Genomic DNA, 17,683 nt, shown 5'->3' with positions numbered 1-17,683 from the left:
CCAGTGGTCGGATCCATTAATTTTTCTCTCCAAACTACTTGTGACTTGAATCAATAGTAGTTGGTTAAAGAAATGTTTTTTTTTTTTTTTGTGAGTCAAATGTTTAAGTGCAAATTTACATCTGTTAAACAGGTATGGTGTTTTTTTTTTTTTTTATATATATATAATAGTGGAAATTAAACACAACTTAATATAAATAATTCAAATATCTCATCATTATATCAATTCTAATGGCTGCTTTAGATGTCTTTGCAGTTGACAAAAACACAATAGGTGAACAGTTCTTGTTGGCGAAAATCCTCTGAAACGCTTCAATGCCACTACTGATAAATTAGACGGATAAGCTGTATGCAAATGAATGCATGCATTAGTGACGCGACATCCGTCGTCAACTATTTTTTATTGCTTTATTAAGCGTAATGGCCAGCTAATCCAAAACAAACCGCCAAGTACTGCTCACTAGCTGTAAATATGTTCATTTATTTACAGCTAGGAAGTAAAAAAACAGAGCAACGCAACAAGCACAAACGGACAAAGGGGAAGGAAGGCACTAGAAGGCTTCGTAGGCGCAGAAAACTCGTGGGTTGAGAACCTTAACCATTGCTGGGTGTCTCTTCCTGGGTGGAACAACCCACCGACTCTCTTATACTTTATTGTATCCAACATGAAACTCAACTGATGCTTCTGCTTTAAATATTATTTTTGTCTCTAACTTTTGTAAAGCCCTATTCCCAAGTTGTCACCTTATTCAAGCCTTCATCAATATAAATACATGCTTTTGCTAATTCAATCACAAACCTCTTAAGACACTCCGAAAAGTTTCACCTACCTACATTTGCTTCCTTTCTTTCCTGTTCTATATTTTCTCCAACAAGTAAGAAAAACAAAAATGAAGCTTCTCTTTGCCACACTGCTATTTTGTTGCCTTCTTCTAAGCTCATGTTTCTTGGAGCCAGCCATTGCTTATGAAGATCCATGTAAGATTTTATGTAACTGTTCTAAATTAAAATAATATCTATTTTGTCTCTTGTTTTTGTGGGGTTCAGTGAATATTTTGAGCTTAGCTCTTTCCCTGTTAATTGCAGTCGATTGCAGCAAAAAGTGCTCGGACAGATGCTCAGTGGCTGGAGTTCGGGATAGGTGCTTGAAGTACTGTGGAATATGCTGCACGGAGTGCAAATGTGTTCCTTCTGGGACATATGGGAACAAGCATGAATGCCCTTGCTACAGGGACAAGCTTAACAAAAAGGGCAAGCCCAAATGTCCTTGATTTATGAACTCAAATAAAGAGCTTGTGAGTGAGAAAGCGGACGTGTGTTTTGTGCCAACTGAGTTGGTTAGAGTTATCTGTGTCAGCAATGTTGGATTCTTGTTATTCCAATTTCCAATGTCTGTTTGGTGTTAGATCTGAAGCGGAATAAATTTGACATCTATGTCTTAGTTTTGACTTCTGATCTTTTATCCTATTCTCCAACTTGCAAACACAAACAAACAGTAGTTTATGAACATGATTGCATATTAATAATACCTAGGGTTCTCCCGTACGATTCCTAGTTCGAAATTTAAAGCACCGTGATGTGTCGCATCGCACTTACAGACATGTAACATGTCAGTATAACTGTGGCAAACAAACAATATTATAATCCAAGGCTTTGCATTTCACTGACGTCAGTTCAATAATAATATAATAAATAACAAATCCGTGTTGGGCCATTCCTCCTTTAATGCAGTTCAAGGCTAAATGTTGTGTTTTGAGGGGTTCAAGAAACACTAATCTCACTTTTGATATTTTAGAATTTTTCTTTCTCTCTTATATAAGTTTATGGTCTGTGAGAAATTAGAGTTAGAAAATTTCGAGAGAGATTTAAAAGCACCACTAGGAGAAAACTTCACTGTTCGATCTCCTTAAGGGGGCGTTTGGTGGAGGAGATTTCAAAATTTTGATAGGCATCTGAAAATGGATAAGTTAGTTGTCAACGTTTGGTAGAGGGGATCCAAAAATTTGCCTATGTAACTGATTTGCCTAGCATTGAGGTTTGCATGCAAAATTGGATCAAAACTCAGGCACTAACATCCTATTTCCATGGTGGTATTCGACGGATAACCAGGTAAATAAAAATCATGAAAATCGCTGCTGCCAAAACTACCCTTGCTTGACCTACTAGCGTCAAAGTGAATCTCTGCAATGCTTTGACTTCCAGCCACCACATTGTATGTTTTTGTGGGAGGTTGAAGAAATCTAATGGTTCTCTGCAATTCGAAACCCTCTTCAAATCCCACTCTTTCGTTTCGCCAATCCGACAATCACTCACCCAGGAACGACCCCACACAGCCTCAACACAACTCCTTCACAGTTAATCACAGTGCTGAATCTCACTCCAATTCCGTCAATGGCGAAAACCTTAACAAGGAGAACAAAGAGCCAGAGAATGGTATGCCTTTTATTTGTAAGAGTTTGATTGGCCTTACAAAAAAAAGAAGGTAAAGGGTACATGATTTAAAAAAATTTAAAAACAGGGATATTTTCGTAATTGTCACTTATTTTCCATCTATATTTTATTTCAAACCAAACATAGACTTTATAAATCTTATCTAATTTGCCCGGTAAATTTTTTTTCAACCAAACAACTTTTTTTACATTTTCCTACCAAACTCATTTCCAACCATTTCCCTATTATTTACATTTCCCTAGTATTCAAAAAATTTCTCCTCAACCAAACGCCCCCTAAAGAAGTTTGAGTGAATACCACCATTGAAGGTGAGGTTTGAGAGTACCACCATTAAAGATAAGGTTTGAGTGTACCACCATTTGTTGGTAAGTTTGATCTTTTGAAACCCATTATTCACATAGTGGAAGTTTGATTCTGAAGTAGTGTCACGTGAGTTTTTATTTCTTGATATTAGAGAAGGTTTTCCCACGTTAAACAACTTGATTGTGTTCATCTTTATCTCTCTCCTGCATTTTTTTGTTTTTGCTGCGTACAGGTCGGTCTGGTGACTCGGGCCGACCTCTGATTGTGAGTGCCGAGCTCCGAGCTCGACGTTTGACTTGTGACACGCTTCCGCGCCGACCTTAATGGAATCGAGTTCCTGACAGTGGTACCAGAGCCCGAGTTGGAAGGGTTCTAAAGGAGATGAGATGGAGACTAGTAACGTTGCCTATGATGAAGACATGTTTAAGCTGACTGCTAACAACTTCACATATTGAAGGCCGATGATGGAAGACCACCTTTACTGCAAAGATTTATATGAGCCCATCACCCAAGCTGAGATGCATGAAGGAAAGAATGCAAATGAATAGGAGATCCTGAATAGGAAAGCAGTTGCCATGATCAGAAAATATATAGACAAAAGCCTTTTTGATCAAGTTGTCGAGTTCACCAATGCATACGAGTTATGAACAAAGTTGGAGTCCATAATTCAGAAAAAGACTCCCAAGAACGATGCACACCTGGTTCGCCGACTTATGAAGATGGAATACAAGGACGACATGAATATGATCGAACACCTCAATGCTTACAAAGGAATCATGAAACAACTGTCCAAAGCCGAGATGAAGATTGATAACGAGATGCAGGTTTTGCTGTTGTTGAGCTCGCTACCAGAAAGATGGGATACGCTGATAGTGACATTGAGTAATTCGGCTCCTAATGGAAAGGTTACAATGGATGCCGTAACTGGCAGCCTTCTGAATGAAGAAGCCAGGAAAAAAGAACAAGGTGTAACCAGCATGATCGAGGCAAATACACTCAGACTAGAGGAAAGTCCGACTCCCAGGGTCGAAGCAAGAGTTGGGGTCATAATGGACGTGATATTTCCAGAGGCCGGTCAAGACCGAGATACGAATTGAAGTGCTTCTATTGTCGGAAGCTTGACCACCAGAAGCTGGATTGTCGAACTCTGCAAAAGGACGAGATGGATTGATAGATAAAATAAAGGAAAATAGTTTTCTGTTGTTGTTTCAAGGAAAAATTCTTGCAACAACTTAATATAACTATGTATTACGGGTAGTACATAGTTATAATGATAAAATTATTTTTTCATTTTCCGCCATGTCAGCCAATAAAATCTGAGGAGAAAAAAAAAACAGCTTTCTTATTATAACTATATACTACCTGTGATACATAGTTATAATAAGTTGCTGCAAGAATTTTTTCTTGTAGCAACGGTAGAAAAACAAAAACCTAAAATAAAATAGTTTCATGTTTTTAAGTTTTTTTTACCTTATGTATTATATAATTATTTTAAATTAAATTAACTTTATTTGATAAAAGAAAGGGTTTGATATTTGTCCTTTTAAAGGATATAGAGTTGTGTCATTTTAAGTGAGAAAAAAAAATAAGCAATGAAAATCATGGAAAGAAAGTGAGTCATTTTTTTAATTTAAATTTTAAATAAAAAATATTATATAATTAAAATAATCATCCTTTAAAAAGACAAATATTTTTCTTTAAAAAATTAAAAATAATTTCACACACACGCACATATATATATACATAGGGCATGATATTCTTACACCGGTGTAAGAGTTAGAAGTCTTACACTCAATCTTGAGCATTGATCCACTTGTATCCAATGGCTTACATTATTAGAATCAATGGTCAAGATTGAGAGTGTAATTTACACGGATGTAAAATGATCCTAATCCTACACACACACACACACATATATATATATATGAGATAGGATCCTTTGACACCAGTGTCGAATTTGAAATTTGACACCTCATCTGAGAGCCATTAGATGAAAAAAGATTAACGACTCTGATTTGTAAGCATGCGATACCATCGATCTTTTTTGGTCTAAGGACTCTCAGATGAGGTGTCAAATTTTAAATTTTACACTGGTGTCAAATGATCCTACCCCTGTCTCTATATATATATTATTTATGTATTTTGTTTTTCATTTGTGAAAGTTGATAAATGCGGAAATTAACATTAAAACTAACAATGTTTGAAATTCTAAATATAATAATTCAGGTAATTATATTTGAACTTTGAGAGATACTGTCAGTTTCAAATTAATTTTCACATTAGCGCAATCAAATTTCCACCGTTTCACGAAAGAAAAAAAAAAGACAACAATAAAAAAACATTAATGATTCTTATGTTATAGAAAATAATTTTATTTCTTACACATATAAAAGTGTGTGGGTCTATGTTAGTCTCTGTGAAGAGAAGAGAGAGAAAAATAAAACATAAGTTTCTATATTTTTGTGTGTACATATAAAATAAAACTATCTCCTTTAATATGAGAAACAATAATTCCATTAAAAAGAAAAAGATACAGGTGAAACAGTAAAAACCCCCCCCCCCCCCAAAGAGAAAACATTAAAAAAACTTAGGAAATTAACACTCTTTTGAGTCTCCTCAAAAGGTACATCATTAGGATGAGTCCGATTCAAGTATTGTGCTGGATCTTATATAGAAGCAGTTCTTCCAAGATTATTTTTTTCATTCATAAAGCTCAAACTTAAGACCTCTGATCAACAGACACAAACTCCTTATCACTTATGTCAATGATATTTAATAGGAAATTAACGTTAGACCTTAATAATCATTAAAAGCAAAGGAAGATAAAAAACAATCCCGAAAGTGTAAGCATAAAAAAAAACTTAGACTTGAATAACCACTTTGCAAACTTAAGATATGAAAAACGGATTTTTTTAGTTTTTAGGAAAAAAATTATTTGATTTAGATATATAATGAAAATACTGTTAAAATAATACTTGCTTATTAGTTTTAAAACTAAATTAAAAAAGGGTTTGATATTTGTCATTTTAAATGACATAAGTTATGTCATTTTAGGGGAGAGATAGACACGAAAAATGAAAATCATGGGAGAGAGAAAGTGAGTGCTTTTTTTTAATTTAAAATTTAAATAAAAAAATTTATTATGTGTCTATCTCTCTTAAAATGATATAACTTTCTGTCATTTAAAATGACAAATACTTTTTCCATTAAAAAATAATTTAGAATGTAAGCCTGTACGGATCACAATCTTTCCAAAAATATTTTTTTCTTTATTTTAATCTGGGAATAAAAAAAGCGTTTGACAAATGTTTTTTTTCGTGAGAAGGAACCGATTGCTCGGAAACTCAAATAGAAATAAGAAATAATTTTTTGTCCAGTTATATTATATATTCAATATTGATATAGAGTTATAGACTAATATATTGTTGGGGTTTGCATCTGTCATTTAACATGACACAATAAATTTTCTTACACACAACATTTTGTGGGCCCACACTTTTTGAAGAAAAAAGAAAAAAAGAAAATTACGACACACAAAACAAATTTCTATAATATTACACAATTACTTTTTCTACAACATAACTCTTATAAAATCTTATATTGATAGTGTTAAATGTTGGGACGAGATTCTTTAAATAGTTCACGCTGAAGGAGTTTATGGATTGGCAATTCAAGCTTAACGCTCGGCACCAGTCGGTTAACATAAGAAAAAGGAAGTATGGTGCATGATAATGCCTCATATAAATCAGCGTGAATTTTTCAACCTCAACCTGCACAATTGGATCATTTCTAATTTAGACAGCTCAAAGGATTGGGGGATGGGGTCGGACTGGCCTCTTTTATTTGGAATCTTAGCCTGGAAAATTTGGAAATGTAGGAATTCTTGGGTTTTTGAAGGTGATCGCCAGAATGCTTATTCACTTATCCGTTCAGCAATTGGTTTCAGAGATAGTGTCGCTCTTGCAGCTAACCCTGTTTTTGGAGCGGACAATCAACCAAGGAATCGAATAGAGAGATTGGTTGCTTGGTGTTGTCCTCATGTGGATTGGGTTAAGCTTAATGTTGATGGTGCATGTGATGCTAATGGTACTAGGACTGGGTGTGGAGGAGTTTTTCGCGATGCCTCAGGAACTTGGATCGTCGGATTCTGTAAAAATTTAGGCTCAGGTACAGTTTTGCATGCTGAGTTATGGGCTTGCTTGGTTGGTTTGGAGCTAGCTTGGGATAGAGGTTTTAGGCAAGTTTGGCTCGAAGGAGATTCTCTTTCAGCTCAATAGCTCATTACAAATGGGTGCCACCATGATTACCCTGCGGCTAATTTGGTGAATCGTATTCGAAATTTGATGCAGCGAGATTGGCAGATTTATATGTCTCACATTCACCGTGAAGGAAATAGAGTAGCGGACTTTCTAGCCTCTTACTCTTATGGTTTCTCTTGGGTAATCCAGGAATTTGATTGTCCACCGTCAGGTTGTATTGATAGTCTGTATGGTGACACTATAGGTGTTCACTGGTCTAGGCTTTGTGCCTAGTTTCTTTTTGTTGTGTTTTTGTTTTAATTTCCTATTATTTCCAAAAAAAAGAAAAAACATAAAATAGAAAGATGCAAAAGATGAGAGACAGAGAGAAAAATATAACAAATTTTAATGTGAAATATCTCCCTAATATAGAGGGGGAAATCACGAGACGTAATCTAGAAATTTTTTCACTATATTATATAGTAGAATTGCAAATGATTCAAACTTTACCAACAATGATAATTACAAATTTTTTTTCTAAAGAGGTCTCACTCTCAAACTTGTCTTCAGATAATTTTTTATGGTAATACAAATAGTTTCTTTTGTTTATATATAGGATGTAGAGAAACACTATATCTTCTTCTAAAATCTTCATCAATAATGAGGTGAGCAACATTCATTGAGATGGTTGTTTAAGATATTGAACCATGCACCTATAAATATGATACATTTCTAGCCACCAAACATTAAAAGAGGAATGCACCCCAGCTTTAAATACACATTATTTATTAAAATAACTGTTTATTAAACACATTCTCTCTTTGAATATAAAAAAAGTTGTATTTATACTTATTTTTTTCAGAAATTAATTTTAAGCACAGAAATTTAAAAAATAATTTCCTTCCTAAAACTTTCAGAAATCAACATTCAATGTTTGATTTTATTATTTTACGATTATAATTTTATAATTATACAGGTCTATCAATAGTACTTCCGTAAATAAATCCTACTTTTAAAATTTTATATTTGTTTTACATAATTTTTTTTTATAATTTTAAATTGTTTGGTGGCAGCAGTCTTGTAATTATAAATGTTGATTAATGGTACTTTTTAAATAAAAATTAAAGTTTTTCAAATTTATCTAATTATATTCAAATTTTATTCTCCTATCTTCAAAAACAGTTTTCAAATATTTATTTTTAAAAACAGTTTTAAAGAAGAAAAAAAAAATCAAACCACATCCAAACGGCCCTCAATTTTTATGGTAATACACTAGGGTTTGATAGCTGGCCTAAAAAAGTTAAGATGTTTTTCTGTCTTACACCGTCGATGTATTTTTTTAGTGAAAATGAGCGGCTTAGATGAATTAATTCAAATGACACGACGAAGACATGTGATCCTCCAGAACGAAGTCAAACGGCGTCGTATTTACCAACCTTTAGCATCATCCTTTCCCGGTTGAGATTTGAAGTTTAGGGAAAGAGGAAGGTTGCGATCTGATACTGGAAAAGATGGACAAGGGAAAGATCGAAGAAGTGATCCAGAAGCAAGTGCTGACGGTGGCGCAGGCCGTCGAGGACCAGATCGATGACGAGATCGCCGCCCTCGAACGCCTCGACACCGACGATCTCGAGGTTCTCAGGGAGCGCAGGCTGCAACAAATGAAGAAGATGGCGGAGAAGCGCAGCCGTTGGATATCCCTCGGACACGGCGAATACTTCGAGATTCCCTCCGAGAAAGACTTCTTCTCCGTCGTCAAGGCCAGCGAACGCGTCGTCTGCCATTTCTACCGCGAAAATTGGCCTTGTAAGGTACATACAATCTCGTGCTTTTCACTGCATATGAATGGAACCAGGAATATCAGGTTTTTCTTTTCTCTGTCATTTTCGGATTATGAGAATTTCGACAGCAAATATGAAATTGAATGCAAATCGTGATTATGTACATACGGAGAATGATGTAGTTTATTTCTGAGAAGATTGCGTGGAACCTAGAGAATGTTGGCTCATCCGTCATAATTGGGAAAGAAAAAAAAAACAATCATACGAGTTTTATACTGTAGTTACATAATTGTTTCTGGATGAAAAAGAAGACAAGGCAATAATAGGAAGGGAATGTGACCTTGATGATGCCGCTGAAGAGCTTTGGATCTTCGCTACAATTAAAAACTTTGATTAATTGTAGAAGCTGAATTCTTGAATCTGGTCTCTGAAAGTTTCAGGAGATGTTTGCTCACTGAAATTAAAATTAGTGTGCCGCGATGACATTGTACTCGTATTGATTCATCGCCCTCTTTTTGGTTTTTTGTCCTCTTCACTATGGAGAAAGAGTTTACTTTCCAAATGCCTGATTTACTTTGTGAGAATATTATCGCTGTGATTTTATTTCGACCGAAGATGAATTATTAATATGCAAATTTTAATTGATAACTGGGGCATGGTGAGAGTGTTAGGGTACACTTAAAAAGCTAGTGTGCCGATATTTATCTGTATGCTTTTGCCAGCAGTAAGATAGATATTTTCATTTCCTTTGAGGATCTAGGTATTTGGAAACATATCAGTTACTTTACGAGGGTAATTTGCAGTTCGAACTACACAATTTCTTTCTAAGCAAAGGCTATTCTCTGCCTTTTGAAGAATTTCCAAACTTCACTTTAAAATTTGAATTCCATGACTGCATTTTGACTGGTTTTGAAAATATATTAACCTTTTCATGCGTATTGGATTGCTCATTGTTTCAATCACACCATAAAAACAATGTGAAGCTTTTATCATTATAGAGAACTGGCAACTTAGACTCAGCTGCATGTGCCAATGTGAATTTCAATTCAAAGAGTGCTAATAACTAATAATGCTCGTAATTTGGCGTTTTCTGAACACTAATATTCTTTCAGCATAAGAATTTATTGTAGGAGAAATATTCACGTTCAAAGTTCATTTGCAGGTTGTGGACAAGCATTTGAGTTTGTTGGCAAAGCAGCATGTTGAGACTCGATTTATAAAAATTAATGCGGAAAAAAGTCCATTTTTGGCCGAGAAGCTCAAGATCATTGTTCTTCCAACTCTTGCCCTCATAAAGAATGCCAAGGTGGATGACTATGTGGTAAGTATACAAGGAATGTGGTTATGAAGTTGATATATATGGCCAGAAATGTTATGTTTGACAGGGTTTTCGCTCAGTATTTATTCAATTTTAGCACCATGAATAAGATAATGGTATGTTTATTAGGTGGGCTTTGATGAACTTGGTGGAACTGATGACTTTAGCACAGAGGATCTGGAAGAAAGATTGGCTAAAGCTCAAGTCATCTTTTTTGAAGGTGAATCATCAATCAATCATGCAAGGTCCAGTGCGCACACCAAAAGAAGTGTTCGGCAGAGCACAAAGGCAGACTCGTCAGACTCAGAGTAGCATGCATTTCTTGGTGAGATTTACTCATACAGCTGCTCTCCTGAAGACTGAGCTCCCAGGTTACACTATAAACTTATGTCTCTTTGGGCACCTTTGTCTGTCTATGTTGTAAGAATTCATCATGACTCTAGATACAGTTCTAGTACATTTAGTGCTTATATTAGAGGGTAATACTGTTGTTGAGATCATCCTTTTTTTGTTAAAATATTTTTTGCACAAGTTTTGAGATAAACACATTCTTACTGTGTTTTGCAAATGGTCCATGGCTATAGTATTACTACAAGTATTTCTTTACAGTCTCATGCTTCCTAACTATAAACTGCTATGTAATTTCTAAATAATAAATATGTTTGTTGGAATTTGAATCTTTCAAAGGAGATTACATTCTCCGCAGAATTGCGTGAAGGGAAGTAGTGGAAAAGATGGTATAGAGGATCAGGATTCGTGGAAGTATTGCATTGCACCCATTGTTTTTTTTGAGAAAAAATAGCCGACCAGTATCATTGTGTCACGAAAGCAAAAACATAGGGACTAGCATTCATGGTCGATATGATAGATGTTGGAGGAGAACACTACAATGGTCCAGGTTCAAATGCTGGTAGAGGAAGAAGAAAGAAAATAGAAAAAAAAAATAGGGAAAAATGTTAAAATATTTAAAGTAAAAACTCTTAAAATTTGACTCTAAAAAGTAAAAACTTCCGAAGAAAGCAAAACTCATGAATGTTAAGTGGTACTGAAAAGCTGCTAGAAAAGTAATGATGGCAGAGGTATCTAACAAATGTGGCAAAGCGCTGTTCCAAAAACAAGCCAAACTTCCCCAAACTTATAAGAACGGATTTTCTTTTGTTTTATAAATTTGTTTTGAACAGAGTTTTTAAAGTTAAAAAACGAAAAAAATAATCAGTTTGGTAAATTTATTCTAAGAATATATAAAAAAAACTCATTTGATTGGTGAAGTTTTTATTACTAATTTTTACGTGATTAATTAGATTTATTTTAATGGAATATATTTTAAAGACCAAAACAAACAATTGGTTTTTTTTTTTTTTTTGGTCTCACACACTAACAAGCTTCGTTAATTTGATTTTGAATTTGAGCTTCTTCGTGCTCTTTATGAATTGTGACTCTCAGAAATTGACAACTCTATTTGGGCAAATCAAATTTTGAGATTTAATTGGAACGCTATTCGATTAACAACTCTTAGGTCACAAATCTTTGTTAAAATCAATGCAAAACGTATTACAAGTTGAAAAAGATAAATTGAATTTTAATTATTATTTATAGACTAAAAATAAAAATGTGAGAAGTATATTGAAAATAAACATATGTTTCTATAAATATATTAAAAAAGCAATGAATATTAACAATGAAAATATTTGTTTTATGACTAAACGAATAAGCGATTTTTTCATGCCTTGTTTAGGAGAGAATTTATGGTGAACCGAGAGTACTATTTTTTAGGTGGTCCCTTAGTGTAAATGAGAGGGTAAAATTGGAAAAGAAGAAAAATAGCAGGAGTAAAAAGGGAAAAAAAATTTAGTATTGTGAGAGGGAGCACCAAATCATTGGATGATCCTGAAGTATAATAAATATTTTCCTTGTTTAGGTGTTGTTATGAATTTTGATCATCAACTCTGTTAATTATGAATTAATATAATATTATTTTCTTCGACTTTTTGAATTTGAAGCGATACGGAAATAATGGTTTCATCCTTGTAAGAGGATTGAGACACTCCATGACAAGAACGAAACACTCTTTAAAACTACTATATTTAATTATGTTGCACCAACATCGATACGGGATACGACATGATATTTTGATATGTTAATTTTTAAAAAGATTAAATTTTAACATGTTAGGACATTTTTGATATTAAATAATATTTTTAATTTATGTAGTGTATATTATATTTAATATTCAATAATTTAACAAAAAATAAAGTTCAACTTGTAATACTCATCAGTTTTGCAAAGAAAAATAAAATATCACAAATATTTGTATTAAACTCAATAAAATGATAATCGTATTTTAATAAATCTAATAATTGAATCTAAAAATCGTAATCGCACCACAATTTTTAAACTCTTTTTTGAGTCTCTGCAATGCGTGTTGAAATGTAGAGTGTGGGAGAGTATCGGACACAACACACCAATTTTTTTGAAGTGTCAGTATATCATAGATATTTAATAAGATTAATATATAAGTTGATATCTGCTAAGTTACTATAATACATAACAAACTAAAGCAGATACGATCAAAGATCAATATGTTTTATAAATAATACATGTACAAACATAAGTTAGAGTTTAATGTGCTAATAATCGGCACATATACATATTCAGTCTATAATTTAACAAGTCAAATAAGATAAACTAAATGGCTAATCGACTCTCCTGTTGCAAGAGAGTATTTTGTTTTTATCATATAGAGCCATCAAAAACTGTATTGCTATTTATTTTCTCATACTTTATTTTCTCTGTCTTTTCAGCGGCAAACAAAGACTCAACTCTTCTGCAACAAGAGAGTCGGTTAGCCCTAAACTAAAATAAAATATTGTTATGTCCACATCAAACTAAAATATAGTAATATGATCACAATATCTGCTTGACCTTCATTAGATAACCTTGATAAGTTATTATCATTGAAGCTTGTTCCTTCGATACTTAAAGTTTCTTTCATAGCCTCTAATTTTATAGGATCTTTGTCTTCCCATTTTCTAAATAAATCATCATGTAAATTGGCTTATATAATTATCTATTCTCATGTAATATGAGGGACGGAATATCATTCCATAAACACATAGTGGTGGGACCACCACCTGAAAAAATTAAAAAAAGAAAAAAAATTGCACAGTTATCGAAGGATATGTAGGAAGAAAAACTAATCTCATATTACATAGAATAAATTTTCCTTATAATTATATACCTTGAACCAAAAATAAAAGAAAAGTGATGAGAGGTGTTGTGTAAAGAATTGAAAAATTCTCGAGATGCTCTTGATTGAGGCTTGTAAAACTCTTAACACATAATAACACAATGGCTCCATAATTCCAAAGTAACATTAATGAAAATATTTTGTTTTCCGTATTTTACATGTTTTTGAAAAATAAAATTTAAAATCAAAAGAGAAACATGTCGAGTTGTTCTCTAATTTCAGTTTAAAACAAATAAAGAGAAACTACAGAACTCCTTACATAAGACTGTTTTTTATTTATTAATTAATTATTCTTAAAATAAAAAAACTATTCCTAAAACTGGAATCAAAGAGGCCCTACATCTCCGCAGAATAAGTACGGAACAATTCCCTAGTCAAATGAAACAAACCAAACAACACAATAACAACACTAAATTATTAAATGGTTAAACGGTGACACAATGCCATCCACAACAAACTAACAATACATGTCGAGCTGCATGAACCAAGCTCCGAAACAGCCAAACAGGTGATCCCCTTATTAATGAATCATGCATCTTTTGGCCACTGCCAGCACATTTTTCCCATAAAGATGACTATGCAGACGTTTACAATTGGATAAAATGATATTACGAAGCCTTTGATGCAGAGTGCCCTGCAATTAACAGAAAAAAGAAAAGATAAAAAGATTAAGCATATATTTGAGAGTGATTTTCACAGATAGCATGCTTCTTTGCCTAATATCGATTTTGAAGAGTTTTATTAGTAAAATAATAAAGCAGGAAGAGAAACAAAGGATGCCAATTATTAAAAACTAAAGAATGCTAGCTAGAGCACTTATTCTGTATTAAACTCTCTCTTTTTTTGAAGATAATCTAATCGGTTCAATGCCATGCGATTTGTCTGATTCGGAACGGGTTCCGGAATTAAAGTTTTAAACCCTTCCCAAAGACAATATTGGAGACACATGCTCACCCCAACCTGCTCGGTTTTCTGGCACGACGACTGAGCTACCATCATTTAGTATTCTGTATTAAACTCTATTTTTCCGGCACTCATCCAAAGCATTGTACATAATTGGAGTTTATTAGGAGAGGAATTCCTATCAGGGGGAAAGAAAATTAATGAGTTTATTATTACTTTTTTCATGTCTTATACATTAGAGGTACTTCTATTCGAAGTTAACCAAGAATGGAACTGCCTTACAACCTTTAGCCTCTAACTGCACACACACAGAACTACTTAATTAACGACCTTCTAACTAGCTAGTCTAACTGGTGGTCCATTAACGTATTAGAGTTCTCGTAAAAATTAAGCTTCTTATTCTGGGGGAAAATTAACACACATAATATGAAGAAGAAGAAAAACAAGAAATGTATATAGTAGTTAAAAAAACCTTGGAGTACTCCAGAGCTGACTGAGCAACAAAATTTCCATAACGATCCTGAAGAAAATTAAAAAATTCGCGGCTTTCCATTATCTCAAAAATTATAATAGCAGCATACTCCTCTTCAGAAAAATATAACAGAACTTCCACCACATGGCTGCCAAACATGTTCATAGATAGTTGAACATATTTACCGCGAAGTCTTGATATTATCAGTGCATCTACTGAAGGTATCTTCATTTTAATTAAAAACTGCACCACATAATTTCTTTGGAAATAAAAAAAAGAAAAGAAAAGGAGTTATTAAATATTAGAGTTTTGAAAATGAAGAAACGTCCAAACTCAAATAAATGTACAAACTATAGAGAAAATTGATGAAAGATTTTATAATAATCTACTCTGTTATCATTCTTTAAAAGAAATAATGTCAAGATTAATCCCAAAAATGTTTCATACTCATACATATAAAAGAGGGGGAAAAATAACTTATTTCTACCTTACTAGTAACATAATATTCTTTATTAGTAAATTTTAAAATGAGTTAGTAGCCGAACTTGTAGACACTTATCAACAAAAATAGTTAGTTACACTGTGAATCTTAAGCAGATCTTTTAAATACATATAAAAGTAAAATGCATATAAACAATATAGTTTTTAAGAGTTGGAAGTCAAACCCATATTGATCTTCTGCTAAGACTGCAGCATTGACTATTATTTCTTTAACCAGCAGAAATATAGCTTGTCCCTGATCAACATGGCCCAGACATTTTTGAATAATAGGAGATCCGTATTTATCTGTTGCAATATTAATGCAATTCTTTGCTACTTCATCCAAAATAACCTGAACGAAAATTGTCAATTAAAGATTAATTGATGAAAAAAGTCTTAAAATCTCTGGTCGCCGTTCTAGCTAGGATATATCTAAACAAGTTTTTTTTTTTTTTTTTTTTTTCAATGTAAGAATAATTATCAAATCGCAGTATCATATATATGCAATGTACGTAATCAAAAGAAGCACAAGAATATGGGATATTATTATTGTGTGCATTACTTTTTGATATGCCGGTGGGAAAAGTTTCACGCAGTGCTGAATGACATAACCACCATTGGCAGTTTTCATCAATGTGAGAGTGATACGCTTCAGAGCAAGTACAAATGCATATATCTTTTCTGGGGTTTTGACATTCACCAGTATTTTCAGCATAGCCCGACTCCTATATATACCAATAAAATTAGAAAGTATATATGCAACAGTTAATTCCATAAATTAAATACAAGAGTAAAGTACCTTTTAGTCCTCAACAAAAATCATGAAGCCTATTTTAATTTCTTAGTAAAAAAATTCTACTCGTGATTCTTTTGAAATTTAAAATAGATACAGTTAATTGAAATTGCGATCCTTCTGAAATTCAAATAAGATCTACCTTAGTCCCTCAAAGGATTAGGATTAACATGTATCTATTTTAAATTTACGAGACACCATAAGTAGACTTTTTTTTTTTTAAAGATTAAATTGAGCCCACGATATTGGTTGAGGAGTCAAAAATACTTTATTCTAAATTCAACAAAGAAATTTAAAATTTGAAGAGAAAATAAAAAATATTAAATCTAATGGTACGTACCCAAGATAGTGTATGCACACATCTTTCAGCTTCTGCACATCTAAGATAATCAATAAAAAAATTGTATCCATCTGATACACAGTGACAGTTCTGCTTGCTTCAAAAATCTTTTGAATAACGTGACTGCCAAACTCGTGTTTCATTAGCTCATGCAAATAATCCTTCAGTTCTGAGAGGATCATTCTAATTTCCTCAGGTATCCCCACATCAATCTTCCTCTGCAGAAAACGACATCCATATTGATCCTTTGCCATTGCAACCACCCTTCCCTTCAAACCTTCAAGTTGTGAATGTGATTGTGATTGTGAGGGTTGTTGTTCCATCATCACCAGCCTGTAACTGTAATGATCATCAAATGAATCTCCTATTCTCCATGCAATGGCATTAACTGCAGCAGCTCTCAACCTTGAACCATGAGCGTTTATGTAAGGATTCGTGGACAGGTTAAGTCCTTCCATAGCAGACTCAATGGCTTCCACTCCAACAAAAGGGTTGGTAGGGTTCTCAACGGTGCCGTTTTGAGCATCAAGATTTTGAACAGAAGAATCAAGAAAAGCATGGCTTTGAGAGGTGCAAGCATCCCTGCAGGAGTTGGGATAATTATCGTTCCAGAACATACCAGAACCTCTGCCCTCCATTGAAGAAACAACAGAGAACAAGTTGAGAAAATATTTCAGAACGAGAGAAAAAAGAAAAGAAAAACAAGATTATATAAAGAAAGAGTCTTTGTTTATCAAGAAATAAGATAACGTTTGATGATATGATAGACAACTTGAACTGCAGTTTGATAATAAGTATATTTTTTCATTGTAATCTTTTTTTTTTTTTTTTTGGATATCATTGTAATCTTTTTCATGCATGGAAATTAAGTTGATCTTACACCTTTAATTTGAATATTTGATTAACGTGTGGTCCCCACACATCTTAATTTATTATTTATGTAATATATAGCAATATATAACAGAAAATAATTATCTTTTTATATCTTTTAATGGCATTATCATCTCTCCTAAAATTTGAATTTATTTTTAAATAAATTGAGTTGGATATATATTCTTCTGAAATACTTTTAAAATACGCTGTTGAATTTTCATATACCAAAATTTAACACTTAATTAAAAGTCACTCTTAATATAAATTAGAAAAATTAACATTCGAAGTTTTTTTTTTTTTTTTTGCTGTAAAATTTAGTGTTATGTTTTCTGTTTTACAGCTAAATACATCCTGATTATCAGAGATGTGAGATTTGATTTCTATTCAGTAACTATGCTAATAATAGCTTGAGAAATTACATAATAATAATAATAATAATAATAATAATAATAATAATAATTGAATGATAGTGTTACACAATCAGA

At 33.0% G+C, this 17,683-nt stretch overlaps 3 protein-coding genes across 3 annotated transcripts; 2 read left to right on the top strand and 1 right to left on the bottom strand.

Moving 5' to 3' along the window:
* Positions 1–215: 215 nt before the first annotated feature.
* On the top strand, positions 216–1,355 carry LOC133316177 (peamaclein). The gene is made up of 2 exons (XM_061517900.1): positions 216–977; positions 1,086–1,355. Exons 1-2 carry the CDS (start codon positions 890–892, stop codon positions 1,268–1,270), a joined length of 273 nt encoding a protein of 90 aa, XP_061373884.1. The 5' UTR covers positions 216–889; the 3' UTR covers positions 1,271–1,355.
* Positions 1,356–8,430: 7,075 nt separating this feature from the next.
* LOC133316206 (thioredoxin domain-containing protein 9 homolog) lies at positions 8,431–10,721 on the top strand. The gene is made up of 3 exons (XM_061517930.1): positions 8,431–8,802; positions 9,935–10,093; positions 10,220–10,721. Exons 1-3 carry the CDS (start codon positions 8,503–8,505, stop codon positions 10,400–10,402), a joined length of 642 nt encoding a protein of 213 aa, XP_061373914.1. The 5' UTR covers positions 8,431–8,502; the 3' UTR covers positions 10,403–10,721.
* Positions 10,722–13,857: 3,136 nt separating this feature from the next.
* On the bottom strand, positions 13,858–16,963 carry LOC133316186 (pumilio homolog 12-like). The gene is made up of 5 exons (XM_061517909.1): positions 16,326–16,963; positions 15,755–15,917; positions 15,378–15,544; positions 14,713–14,860; positions 13,858–13,971 (listed from the first exon to the last, which is right to left on the bottom strand). The coding sequence occupies exons 1-5, from the start codon at positions 16,961–16,963 to the stop codon at positions 13,858–13,860; spliced, it is 1,230 nt and encodes a 409-aa protein (XP_061373893.1).
* Between the last annotated feature and the right edge of the window lie 720 nt (positions 16,964–17,683).

The sequence above is a fragment of the Gastrolobium bilobum genome, unplaced genomic scaffold, assembly GCF_033153095.1.
Source record: "Gastrolobium bilobum isolate Gb01-03AN ecotype WA unplaced genomic scaffold, APGP_CSIRO_Gbil_v1 utg25868, whole genome shotgun sequence".
In the NCBI taxonomy this organism is placed as follows: Eukaryota; Viridiplantae; Streptophyta; class Magnoliopsida; order Fabales; family Fabaceae; genus Gastrolobium; species Gastrolobium bilobum.
The sequence above is the reverse complement of the archived record's forward strand: the minus strand, read 5'-3'. Positions and strand labels throughout refer to the sequence as shown.